The following is a 13472-nucleotide window of genomic DNA, read 5'->3' as shown; positions in this document are numbered from 1 at the left end:
CAATGAGGTGTGAGGTTTAAACAAGTGCTAGGCGGCGGGGGGTTCAAGCCGCCATGGCGGACCCGCACAGCTGACCCGAGGCTCACACACACTCCACGGGGGACACGCACCACACGGCTTGGCAATTACGGTAAAGATATACGCTATACTTCCATTATCTCGTGGTGTTATCCCATGGCATTCAATTCCTCTCTGTTGGTTGCATTAAAGTGCTCTTTCACATAGAGAATTACCCCGCCTGCTCTTGTTCTGTCCTTTCTCAAAGGGTATTCTGGGAGATTTATTTACTGTACCGTATTTATATATATATATAAGAAGGTATATTGGGTTTATGATGTTTTCACATTCTTGTAAATCTCGCTAACCTATTGTACCTTCTTGCAAATAAATTATTATTATTATTATTATTATTATTATTATTATTAATATTTTGGGAGTCTCAACCTCAATGTATGCACACAATGCCTTAAATTTATTTCCTAAGCTTATGGCATTTGTGTAGAAGCAATTTAAACTCGTGATGTTCCTGGGGACTGAGAGATTGGCCCTGCATTCTGCACATTACTATTCTGTACATTGTCTGTCTGGTTTTGAGTCTTTTGTTGTCAGAGATATATAGGGTTAGTTCTGCCTGGCTGGGTAAAGGACTACATCGTCTCCTTCATCTGTAATTACCTAAGTGTTATCATGATCACCTGCCCTCTCCTAATCTTTATCTTTGAATCTTTGTATTGGTCTGATTCTTAACTCCTTTAGTTTGCCTCTTAGTACCCCTGTCATTTTTTGTTGTTCTACTGTGCCATCTGGGGAGATATAAACTTGATTATAACCTTCAAGATCTTGAAGGTTATAACCAAGTAACCAGGTTACAGTTTGTGTGCACTGTTAAGTATCCTCCATCCGTGTTCAGAATCTCTCTCTTGTATCAGGAATGGTTGAGGGCTACTGGGCTAATAATACTGTTGACAAGGCATGACAGGGCAGATCTATTAGAAACCTTAAAAATACTAAACAATTTGGGTGATGTCGATACAGACACTTTCTTCAAAAGGTCAGATGTAACACGAACGAGGAGCAACAGGTTCAAGCTCAACAAGCCATAATGTAGGACAGAAAACAGGAGATGCTCTTTCGCCTATAGGGTTGTAAACCCGTGGAACCGCCATCCCGCTGAAGCTGTAAACGCCAAAACTACTGGGTTTTAAAATACAGATAGAAAAGATCATCCGGGCAAATGAAGGAACCTTTGACAAGCCTCCAGCTTCCTGTCCTTGTTGAGGACACTTGTATTAGTGGCCCTCGGGTAAATTCAAGTAAAATTTGCAATGGTTATTCATACCAGATTTGTTTCAGACCTACCTAATCTCTCAACATTGGATACACTAAGATCCTTCTCCTTACCTGTCAGTTTCTCTGTTATTGCCTCAATAATTTCCCGATCTCTCTTGTCCTCTTCTTTTTCAAGGTTTCTTGTAATTTTTTTTTTTTTTTTAATCTTTTCATATCATGACCTAGTATTCACCTAGTTGTGCTTGCGGGGGTTGAGCTCTGCTCTTTCGGCCTGCCTCTAAACTGTCAATCAACCAACTGTTACTAACTACTATTTTTTTTCCTACACACATACACACACCCCCAGGAAGCAGCCCGTAACAGTTGTCTAACTTCCAGGTACCTATTTACTGCTAGGTAACAGGGGCATCAGGGTGACATAAACTCTTGCCCATTGTTCCTCGCCAGCACCGGGAATCGATCCCGGCCCACAGGATTACAAGACCCGCACGCTGTCCACTTGGCTACCGGCACCCAGTGGCATGTGGTTTAAGGCATGTGCATGGGAGTACCCGGTGTGCAGGTTCGAATTGTGACTCCTACTGATTTTATCAATTACAATATTTTATTATTATTATGGCCACCAAAGATAGTGGCTATAAGTTGAATAAAATTCAGGTTTTTCCCCATTGAGCTAAACATGATGGTGAAGTACAATATATAAAGATGATATCAGCATAACATATGTTAGGGTAAATATGAAGACTGGTGATCCCAAAGCATTTATTCTCAAGCACAGCAGGAACAAGAAATGTGGCTCTGATGATATTCTTCATTACACAAGTCATAACAATAGTGACATTTATGTAACAATCTGAGTAACAAATAGGCTCCCTGCATTGTGAGCAACACCCTCATATGAGCAAGTCCACCAAGGAACTGCTTACTGTTTGGCTGTGAATAACTGGTTTTACAATACTTTAATACAAGTATTATGATTTAGGTTTGACAGGTTGCATCATTTTTACGTTTTAAATATATATTTTAAACTCATGTTTATACTTTTATGTATATTTCTTGGCAAGTAGACACAACCTGCATTTGCTTATTATAGACAATATTATAAGATATATACTTTATACATGTAAGTACAGAAATAACATTGGACTGGATATACTGTATCAGTAATTCTTCACATTGGAAGTAGGAATGTAGTTATATAATACCATATATATAAGAAATGGTGTAATAAAGAATATTGTATTATTCAAGCATATACAGTAAAATTATAATACAACATAACTAAATAAAGCTGTTTCGTAATGGTATATAAAAATAACTATCTAAAGGTCCCATCACCAATACTGTAGTCATATTACATATCCCTGTAACAAAATACTTATTGATTTAACAGTAAACCAAAACAGGTTAAGATGGTGACACATGAAGTAACCACCAAATATAAGACTGCTAGTCATGCACCATGGGTACTGTTGAATTAGTGTGGCTTGCTACTGAATATCTAAGGTGCTACTTGACCACATAGTACCAGTAACCAGAGAAGCAACTCTACAACCATTGACTTGGTACTAATGTTCAAAGGTGCTACTAGACAATTTTTAACATGGCATTTTATTGACTTTGTGTCTGTGATCAGAATTGTTACTGTACCTTCTTTGCCTTGGCAATAGTGACTGAGGTACTGCCAGTTCACTTTTGTTTTGGTACTTTGTGACCAGGCAACATGCCACTGGACCTCTGCTAACTTAATACTAGTGACCCAAGGCAATACTGCATTACTTTTAATTTGGTACAAGCAACCAGTGGTCAACTAAACTACTGTGAGCCTAGCTACTAGGGACCAGCCACAGTACTGTGAGCCTGGTATTAGCTACCAGAGACCATTTACACTACTGTGAGGCAGGGAATGGATGGAGGAAGGTCCCTGGGTAGTTTCCATCCATTACCATTATTAGTGCCCATGGTGTACCTTGAAACACATTTGTGGCAAGAAAATGGACAGTTTTAAATGACATAATTTATAACCATTGAACATATAATCATTATGCTAAAATATAAATTTAAGAAATTGTCATATGAATGCAGAATTCAGATTCCTCCACGAGACATGGGGTGATCTCTGTAACATTCAGGATAGTATAGTACTGTGCAACGTTACAAGTCGATCACAACTTTGATACATAGGCTCCGATCCAAGAACATTTTAATACTTCTTACTTCTAATCACAGTGTCATCAAGCTCACATTCAGGTACAACTTTGCTCAGTCTCAATTCTAATTCAGTGACTTATTTTCACATGAATTTATTTTAAAGAAATACACAATTTTATAAAATACTGTATACAGTATAGTAATTATGTATAATATACAATAATTGTGTATAATATGTAATTATATATAATATACATACAATAATTCTGAGTAATAAAATACTGTATTGTATTTAGTAAATAATTGTTTATTGGGTAGCATTTGAACTACTGTACTGCATAAGTTTATGATCAGCACAAAACTGTACTTAATGTAGGATAAATACACTGAATTCTGGGAAATAATAAAGTTATGCAATGTATAATTAGATGGTAAGGATGAATTTGATAGCATTTACAAGTTTCTTGCAAATATATGGTTGCATTTCATAGAATGCACTTGGTTAGAAGCAGGAGACTATCCACATTGATGTCTGAGAGAATCACATTATAAGCAGCTTACTGTAATAGCAGTTTCTCTCCAATGTGTTGCCTCACCATGTAAGGCACAGCTTATCTTGTTCTGTAGTGCGTAACAGTCAAAACATTATGAGCACATATTTTGGTAGATTTAACATTTGTATTTATAATTGATCAATATGTGAATATTAAAGCTACACTTTAAAACAATAATAAGTACAGTATGATCATTTTGAACACAGGGTAAACAATGATCATTTTGAACAAAGGGTAAACAATGATTTGTTGACTGAAATTAAGTACAATTTTATTTCATAATTGTATGTGAAGGATAAATATTTTTTACGTACAGTATCACAATAAAATGTAGTTAGCATAATTTACCTACAGTAACTTCATGGTATGAAGGAAAGCTGTCCAGTAAGAGTCTATGGAAACCGATAACAAATTATTACAAGTTTCTAGTAACCAGTTAAAGATTATGGATATGTTGAGCTGATAACTGGAGGCACTCAGAGTTATGAAATATTTTAATCCTTTTTGTTTGATACAGACCAGGAGTTAGTAGTGACTGGGACAGACATTGTATTAACACTTTGACTTCGTGATGACATTCTCGGAGTCATTACAACAATACATGTAGTGTGCGACATGATGTTAACACCGGCAACCATTAAAATAATTGTAAAAATTCCATTTGTTGTCCGATTATTATGGGACTTGTTTTAAAATGCACGTCAACGTCTTTCCATTCTCTGTATACCCTATGTGACATCATGACACCACCGTGTGGGTGGCCACCCACATGGGAGGCTCATTGTTTTCGTGACCATGCGCGTGGCTGCTGCGTCCTCCCCCTCAAGTCAAAACGTGTATCCGTTCCGGTTATTTTACCTCGAGTATTTTTTGTTACTGCCTTTATAAACACGCAGCAACACAAAAACGAATGATGTAACAAATAATGTCGGGAATGATAATGACTGTAAACAATGACGAAAAGCCAATTTTTTTACATGACGATGTACTGTACCGTAATTTATCATATGGTATTGGTAATGTTCTTCTATTTTACCTTGTATGCATATATCTCTTTAGAACATTCTATTGTCAACAATTTGATACCAAAATGAACATCTTTGCACAAAAATTGAGGTGAGAAAACTGTAAAGAGTATAAACATTGGAGTGTGGTTGTGAGCTCACGGGCAACACGCGACCTACCTTGTGGTGCGCTGCGGCTGGTATACTGGGCCTCACAAAGTGATTAGTCTAATCTTTGACATGATACAGTGAACATAAATGAACAACCTTTGCTTTACCATCAAGCTTGGTGTCTATTCACTTCCATATAGTTTTTCTCCCAAATGATTTTATTTGCAGAACATTAAAACAATGAAAGAGAAACCCTGCTTATATGTTGAGTATAACTATGATTTTTTCTCTTTAGTCCTTCATATACAGTACTGTACTGCAATATTTTGTGTTTTTATATAGATGTCAAATGTGTGACATGTGTGTTCCTACTAAACACTATAAATTGCTGGTACAGAGCCTATCACTAGAGTAATCTTTTTACATTCTATTGGAAAGGATCGTGACAGTCAAGGCACTTACAGATTATAAATAAAAAAAAATAATCTCGGATTCCATAGCTTTGATGGTAAGTACAATTTTGGTTTCAAATCTGGAGGATTGCTACACCAGTACATTTATAGTATTTAAGGCTAACAATAAGTTAGTTAATTTATTATGCACCCCATACCCATCCCATAGGTAGTGGAAAGTGTTACAGATGCTTATAATGGGCCCAGGGACTGAACCATAACATTTATTTAGCTGAGCATGTTACAGTTTTGATGAGCTAGTTACAAATTTTATATACAGTATATTGTTACATCAACAATGCGTTTGAAACTGACTGGAAGTACAGTCTCTAAATTAAGCAACTTGCAAATGTGGGGAGCCAGTGTCACACTTGGCTTGATTAGTATGAAGACTATGTGAGATGCTATTTGGTGTAGTAGATACATAAACAAATATATAATGTAAATTAGTTACATTTTTGTTTCTCTCTTAAATTAGTCAAATTTAAAAGAGTAACTAAGAAAACACACAATTAACATTACATAATAAACATCACTCACATTTCCACATTCTATATAAGTCAGTTTGGGCTAATATGTTGCAACATTAAAAACCTGTACTATATCAGCACTGTTGTTAAAGCTACAGATTCTATAATAATTTTGTCTATTCCTTTCATCATTAAGTTTCATTAAATTTTTATATTATAAAATTATAAGTTATTAAATTTCTTGAACAATTCATACATCAGTTTATTTTTCATTTAGTATCAAGTGCTTATCTCATTAACCTTAAAATTAATAAACTAAATTATTTAAGTTATACTCAAAATGCTTGGTGTATTAGTGGCATTTTTAATATACAATCCCTGTACCTACTATTTAACTACTGTATCATGTTCTTATGTATACTGTATTTTATAAATAAAATTATCATTATTTTTAAGTACAGCGTATAGCAATTTATTGTGAGGATTTTTCCTTCTAGGTGTGCTGGGAATTTATGTATTCAGCATATATGGGGCTTACCAATCCTCCCTTCTTCAGATTTGTAGAGAATGTCAGTCTACTTGGCCTTGGTTGTTTGCTTACCCTGGCTTTTCTTAAGGGTATGTAAGTCATTAGCTAGTAAGTTCTTAGGCCCACAACCTGCTGGATTTTTTTTTTGCCAGTTGCCTGGCATTCCTCAGCAATGTCTTTTCCTGACATCAGAGCTCAGGTGGTCCTACCAGATGGTTGTGGCCCAGTACCTCACATGGATTTCCCACATGGCCTGTTGTGTGTAATGTTGAATTGGTTCAACTTCCTATTATTCACATCTCCTGGTGATCACACCTCCGAGGGACAAGTGTGGGTGCCCCTCTCTACCTCCTGGTGTTCTCTTTAGGTACCACACTGCAGTACAGGGAAATTTTGTGTGTGTTATGCATGTCTTCATCTTGTGGCTTTTTGTCTTATGTGAACTTTCTTAATCATTGCAAGTAATTTTGTGTATCATGTTCAGTAGTTAAAGAACTTCTCTGTCTTGTATGAAACTAAGGAGAGAGTTCTGGGGCTAGAGATTTTGATTGTATATTCTGTTGGTCACTTTGAATTGAATTAAATGTTGTCCAGTGCCACCCTAGTGCCATCATGACCCTGTAGGGACATCTGAAAGGTTTCCTGTGGCACTAATGTAAAATGTAAACCTGCCCCCAGACTGTCACTGTCCTGTTCAATAGGAACTAGATGATGCTTATCTTGGAGAGCAACCAGGTGAGACCCTCAGAAAAGTGCTTTTCATATTCACTCAAATCCTTATTCAATTTTCTGCACATATACAAGATTTTAATTATAGGAACGATAAATACAGTTGTACATTTCACAACTGATACACTGGTTATGGACAACAATACATGTTGCTGAATTGAGCATTAATAAAATTAATATAATAACTAAATGTTCTGTTAAACAGTCGAATCTCAGCCAATAACACAACAGGTTAGATGTAACCATTTTCTTTGATTATCTTGATATTTCTTTGCAACCATGAATGGCACCTTGCTGTAACACTCATTACTATATTAACAATTATCACTTTATAGGTTATGTGGTGAATGGTGCACTTCATAAGCTGGTATTAGAGGTATCTGAGGCAAATAATGAAAGTATAAGTCCACTAGCTACATTCAACGACTTAAGAGGGCAAAGCTGGCAGTTGAATGATTTACTGATTACTAATTAATATGTTCAAGCACTTAAGTATAATAGTTGACTATACAGTACTGTAAATGTTGCACAGTACAAAACATATGTAGGCTAAATTATTTAGACATTAATCCTTAGAGTAGATGTTAATGTATTACAGTGCATGTATGAAATTGTTGTATACCAATATGCTGCTTATTAAAAGATCCTGCAACCCCTGTAAATTATATGATGGACCTAGTCTTGAATGGTATGCCAGTGAATAATGCAAGCTGCAATCCATGAATGATTTCTTAAAATTCCACCTTTTATTTGTGAGAATACCCTACATTTTCAGCATCTACTTTAGTCTTTAGCTTGTTTAATTTTATTTCCATGAACATAAGCTAACACAGCTTGTACCTGAGCCTTAGTTTGCTCCTTCATCATTATCACTCATGGGTAAGTGCTACCTTTAGCACTTACCCATGAGTGTTGCAGCAGCTCCCCATGGGTGTTACAACAGCATGAGTATTAACACACTCACATATTTGTAACTGCCTTATGCTAAAGTTTTATTCTGCCGTATGAATCTATATGAAATATAAATGAAGCATTTAATTCATACATGTGTGTATATAGGCTGTATGAAAGGAAGGAAGGAAGACAAGGATATAGAAGGTGAGTTGAAGGATGAGGAAACATGATAAGGAAAGAGAGAGCAATGTGCTACTCTGAAAAATTTAAATAATTCAGAGAAAAACAGTTTCTGCGACTGTGGTGGGTAGCAGACCATGTTGCAATGACCACTGATTAATAGATGTTGCCTTTGCAAAAAATGCAATTGAAATGCTGTAGTTCCTTGCTGGATTAGTCACTGTTTATAATGGTTTTCCATTATTGGAGAAAGGAATTTGTGCAAAAAATGTGCAATGGGTTGTAACAGTTCATATATTAGTGATTAAGTGGTAGATTCTTGCAAAGCCAGTAACATGGCATTTTCCCCTAGCAAACAGCTCGTCATTTTCAAAGACGTTATCCACAACAGCCGAATAACTCCTGGGTACCTATTTACTGCTAGGTGAACAGAGGCATTGTGTGTAAGGAAGTGTGCCCAGCATCTTGACCTGCCAAGAAGTTCATTTACAACAGTTCATCTACAAAGGATGGCAGTGAAGTTTGTTACACAACACAGTGATGTGTAGGAGGATGAAATTCTTAAATTATTAGCATTGATATCAATACAGTATACAGTAACACTTTTGGCTTTATTCAAGGCACAGTCACTAGAACTGGCAGCAGTCAGATAAATTAGTCATTTGTTCTCTTGCTCAAACCTTGATATTTGAGAAAACAACAAAAGTGTAATAACTCTCGAGCAAGATTTAATGTTGGTATTCATTCACTGAAATTAGTTAATAAAGTTTGACATTATATATTTACATGAAGGATAGAGGAAACTTTCTCCATTGTTTTATTATGGTCAATTTGTTTGTTGCTCTTAACTCCAGATGTAGTTTGAGTTTATTTGAAAAAATTTGCTATAATATTTGAATAGCAAGTTTAACATCTGCAGTAGATACAGATACAGAGGATAGATAGACGCAGCGAGATATATGATTAGATAAATATGCTTATATTACACCACAAATGCTCTACACTTAACATTAGCTAAGGAAAATGGCACCTGGTTAGGGTTGTACATATGTGAGGTTAGTGGATTCATAATAAATATTTTCTTTGCAGCTTGAGTTAGGAAATCTTTAATATTGAATTTTCTAAAGTTATAAAAACTGAATAACAGATTACACTTTAATATTAAATATAAATATATGTACTGTAATTATAGTATATATGGGCTATGAAATACATATTCTTTTTATACTTTAGCAGTTTACATGCCTTATTGTACCATTAAGTATATAATTATACCACTGGGTAGTCTTACTGTACCACCGAGTCTTGTCCAAAATAATTGGCTTTGGAAACTGTATCAGCACATCAGGTTATTTTTTAGCTGACATGGCTGCCTCATTATTAGCATATATATATTATTCACTTGACATGACTATCTTAATTTGTAAAGCTTCATCTACATTATTTGTTAAATTTAGTACATATTCAGCTATCATCTGATCCTAAGATAACCCAACCTATATGAATACAGTATTTGCAAATAGTTTAGTAGCATGTTAATATCTTTGTCCACACGATACTGTAGTAGTATAATGTTTCAAGGGTGTCCTCAAGCGTGGTTGAATGTCATGACTTTCACCCGAGTTCAGTGTCTTCTCACTAGCTATACTGTATAAGAAATCCTACACATTCTGTATTCTGAGTAGGTACGTTTTTCTTTCTTTTTTTTTTAGGCTGGGACATGATTACTTGTGGCCGGTGGCTGCAGGCAATGACTTTCACAACACTGTGGATTTCAATTGTAATCTCTGTGAACAAGAGCTAGGACACGCTCAACACTATACTGTATTAGTGAAGGCCTAATTAGCAATAACTTTAGACAAAATGGCACGAGATACCATACCTGGAGCTTTGTAACTTTTCTCTCACTTGCTCACGGATATTAGAAGTTATTCTCATACTGTACTCTACCCAAAGTTTGCTAGTGCAGGCTAGTATACTAGGCTCACATCCCACATATGACAAACCATCCTGTGAGATAGGGATATTAGGTAAACTTATAGATAGCTCTTGACCTATAATCTGTAATTCCTCATATAGAACAGGGTAGCATCACATTGCTGGGTACATACGCTAGTTAATAAAATAAAATAAACAATTTAACAATACAGTAATTGCAAGTTGTGGCAAGATATTTTATAAAAATAAGCAAGGTAAAAGTTGCAGTTGGCTAGACACTTTGCTTATGATGCATGGGATTTGCTTTATAATATGTTTAACCTAATTTACCCATTTGACATGGAGGTATAACAATTGCATTAAATTTAAAAGAAAAAATCATTTATCATTGAGTCATTACATTGTACATAGGCGCTTGTTATTCCTTCCACTTTGATACTACAGTTTGTTTACTTCCAGAAATATGAATCATTCTCGTCCCTCTGTATCTTCTTTGGATATTTCATATTTACCTTTTTAAGTCTCTTTCTCTAGGCTTTTCTGCAGCATATACTTTTTTTTCCACTTGAAATTTATTTCTTTTTCATCTTCTTGGAGAGCTCAAGGGCTAGTCTATATGCCAGCACTGGAGGTCTGTCACGACCAGTGGCCAGACTCTTGACCTGCAGAGGTTAAATAGGGTGTTACACACCAATGAATCTAGTGCAATGAACATTGTGTGTGTGTAATTAAGCTATCTTTCCGTGTGTGTGTGTGTGCAATTAAGCTATCGTTACGTGTGTGTACAGGTAATTACCTGAGTGTAGTTACAGAATGAGAGCTACACTCCTGGTGTCCCCCCATTTCCCTCAGACTCCCAGGATTACTGACACTCCCCAGGATGCAACCCCACAACAAGCTGACTAATTTCTGGATATCTATTGACTGTTAGGTGAATAGGTACATTAGGTGATAAGAAACATGCCCAACTATTTCTGTCCTGCCCAGCATTCGAACTCTGAATTTCCAATTGTGAGTCAAAAACAAGCCCGAATGTACTACCAAGACCCTCAAAACCTTGAACTACTGATGGACACTGAAATACATATTAAAAACAATATATCATAAGAGGTTTAAATGAAAAATGCATTAACTTAAGTGAATGAATGAATGCCTCCCACCTGTGTAGAGTGGACAATGAGGCCGTTATTGGCTATAGTGTGATCTTTGGTAGCTTGGATATCCTTGTCACAAACCCCTCTGGCTGCGTCATCCACAAGCATAGTCCGGTAGCCCTCCTCAATGGCATGTCTAGTTGTCGCTGCTGTAACGATGAAGGACACAGAGTTATAGCTGGAGAACAGCTATGTCACATCTCCAGAGATGTAACCCCCGAAAGACACATGAGGCTTCCCTTATTGTCTCGTGTAGTATTAATTATAACAAACTCTTTATGGAAGTTTTAGTGTACAGTAAAGAGGCAAACAAAATTTGAGTGTATTGGGAACCAAAAGATTAATATCAACAATGAAGTAAAATGAAGAGAAAATGACACGTAACAGTGTATAATATGGGTGTGTACGTGTAAGATGCTAAGATAAAAGAGGGGGGGTTGAGGCGGGGAGTACTACTGATATAATTAGCTGTATCACTCTGTGTGTGTCAGTTGTGAGAAAAACATTTTGGCATTAGTAGCATGCATGGAGAGAGAAATACATACCAACACACACATCATAAGCAATACCACAGATAAATAAATCTGTGACATTCCTCTTTTGCAGTTCCTCATTTAAAGATGTGTGTGATTTCTTGTTGTTATCCCAGAAAGCACTGTAGGAATCTGTGTCTGGGTCTGTTCCCTTATACACTAACACAGCATCTTCTGCAATCTGCAATGGAAAATTAATAATAATTCAGAATGTTAAGCAGCACAGAAATTATTGGTCATTTATTTAAAGTGTAAAGTGGATATGAATGTTTTGTTAAATTTAATGAAGGGAAATCCTAGTATTTCTCTGAAAACTCGTGTAAATATTTTATTTATGCTTATAAATCTAAGGGTAATGGATAGGAATTACTGTACAGTATACTGACATGGTTGAATGCATACATCTATGTAATACAGTAAATACAAAAAGTGAGCGGGATAAGTAGACCAACTGAAGAGGAGATCACGAAATTTGCTAGGAGCTACCTTCAAGTCCTCGTGGAGTTCGGCACCCCAGGTGTTCTGTACACAGTGTCGTGGCCACAGCTTCTGTTCCATGGGTGTCCCATCTCCGTGCACGTCGAAGATGACCGTGTCGTACACCTCGGCATCATCACTCGTGATCTGCAGAACATCACACTGCATGGCAAGTCCCAAGCAACTATAATACCCAATTACCCCATGTTCATTTGTCTAAATTAGTCTAAAAAGGCATGTGTGCATCTAAATATTGTACTAATACTAATTCTGTGGCGCGGGTTCGATTCCCGCACGAGGCAGAAACAAATGGGCAAAGTTTCTTTCACCCTGAATGCCCCTGTTACCTAGCAGTAAATAATAATAATAATAATAATTTTATTTAGGTAAGGTACATACATAAAGAGATTTTACAAAGTTTGTTGGCTTTATAGATAGAGCTAGTACATACAATGCCTAAAGCCACTATTACGCAAAGCGTTTCGGGCAGGAAAAACATTAATGACTAAAGCTTAAAACTAATGGGTAAAAAGAATAAGATGTGTTGAGTACAAATAAAAATAGAGGTAAAAGAGGGGGGAACATTGTTGAAAAAGCAGCACAAATACAATTACAAATTACAGAAAATTACATTCAAACAGCGTTGATTTGAAAAACAAAAAAAAAACAAAAAACATACATGGTTTGACAACAGAGGGGTAAGGTGAGTTACAGGGAATTTATTAGGTATAGCTTCGTTTTTAACTTAAACTGGTTGAGAGAGGTACAGTCTTTAACATGGTTGGGAAGGTCATTCCACATTCTGGGCCCCTTGATTTGTAGAGCATTTCTGGTTTGATTAAGTCGTACTCTAGGAATATCAAAACTGTATTTATTTCTGGTGTGGTGCTCATGGGTTCTGTTACAACCTTCTATGAAGCTTTTGAGATCAGGATTGGCATTAATAGGTACCTGGGTGTTAGTCAGCTGTCACGGGCTGCTTCCTGGGGGTGGAGGCCTGGTCGAG

General features: G+C 36.3%; 1 protein-coding gene and 1 long non-coding RNA gene across 4 annotated transcripts in view; one reads left to right on the top strand and one right to left on the bottom strand.

Annotated features, from left to right (window-relative positions):
* The first annotated feature begins 14 nt into the window (after positions 1-14).
* The window catches only part of LOC123758804 (uncharacterized), a 72911-nt gene continuing 59453 nt past the window's right edge, over positions 15-13472 (top strand). The window contains exon 1 of the long non-coding RNA XR_006772939.2: positions 15-130. This is a non-coding gene — a long non-coding RNA (uncharacterized lncRNA). The remainder of the gene's footprint in view (positions 131-13472) is intronic.
* Positions 2039-13472, bottom strand: part of LOC123758803 (Nicotinamide amidase) — an 89205-nt gene continuing 77771 nt past the window's right edge. For all 3 annotated transcript variants that reach the window (XM_045743518.2, XM_045743519.2, XM_069334633.1), the window contains 4 exons: positions 12476-12613; positions 12002-12170; positions 11463-11605; positions 2039-10964 (listed from right to left, as the gene is read on the bottom strand). In XM_045743518.2, coding sequence (XP_045599474.2) covers positions 10875-10964; positions 11463-11605; positions 12002-12170; positions 12476-12613 — 540 coding nt within the window. In that variant the 3' untranslated portion in view covers positions 2039-10874. The remainder of the gene's footprint in view (positions 10965-11462; positions 11606-12001; positions 12171-12475; positions 12614-13472) is intronic.

The sequence above is a fragment of the Procambarus clarkii genome, chromosome 31, assembly GCF_040958095.1.
Source record: "Procambarus clarkii isolate CNS0578487 chromosome 31, FALCON_Pclarkii_2.0, whole genome shotgun sequence".
Taxonomy (NCBI): Eukaryota; Metazoa; Arthropoda; class Malacostraca; order Decapoda; family Cambaridae; genus Procambarus; species Procambarus clarkii.
Note: the sequence above shows the minus strand (reverse complement) of the source record. Positions and strands in the feature narration are given on the sequence as shown.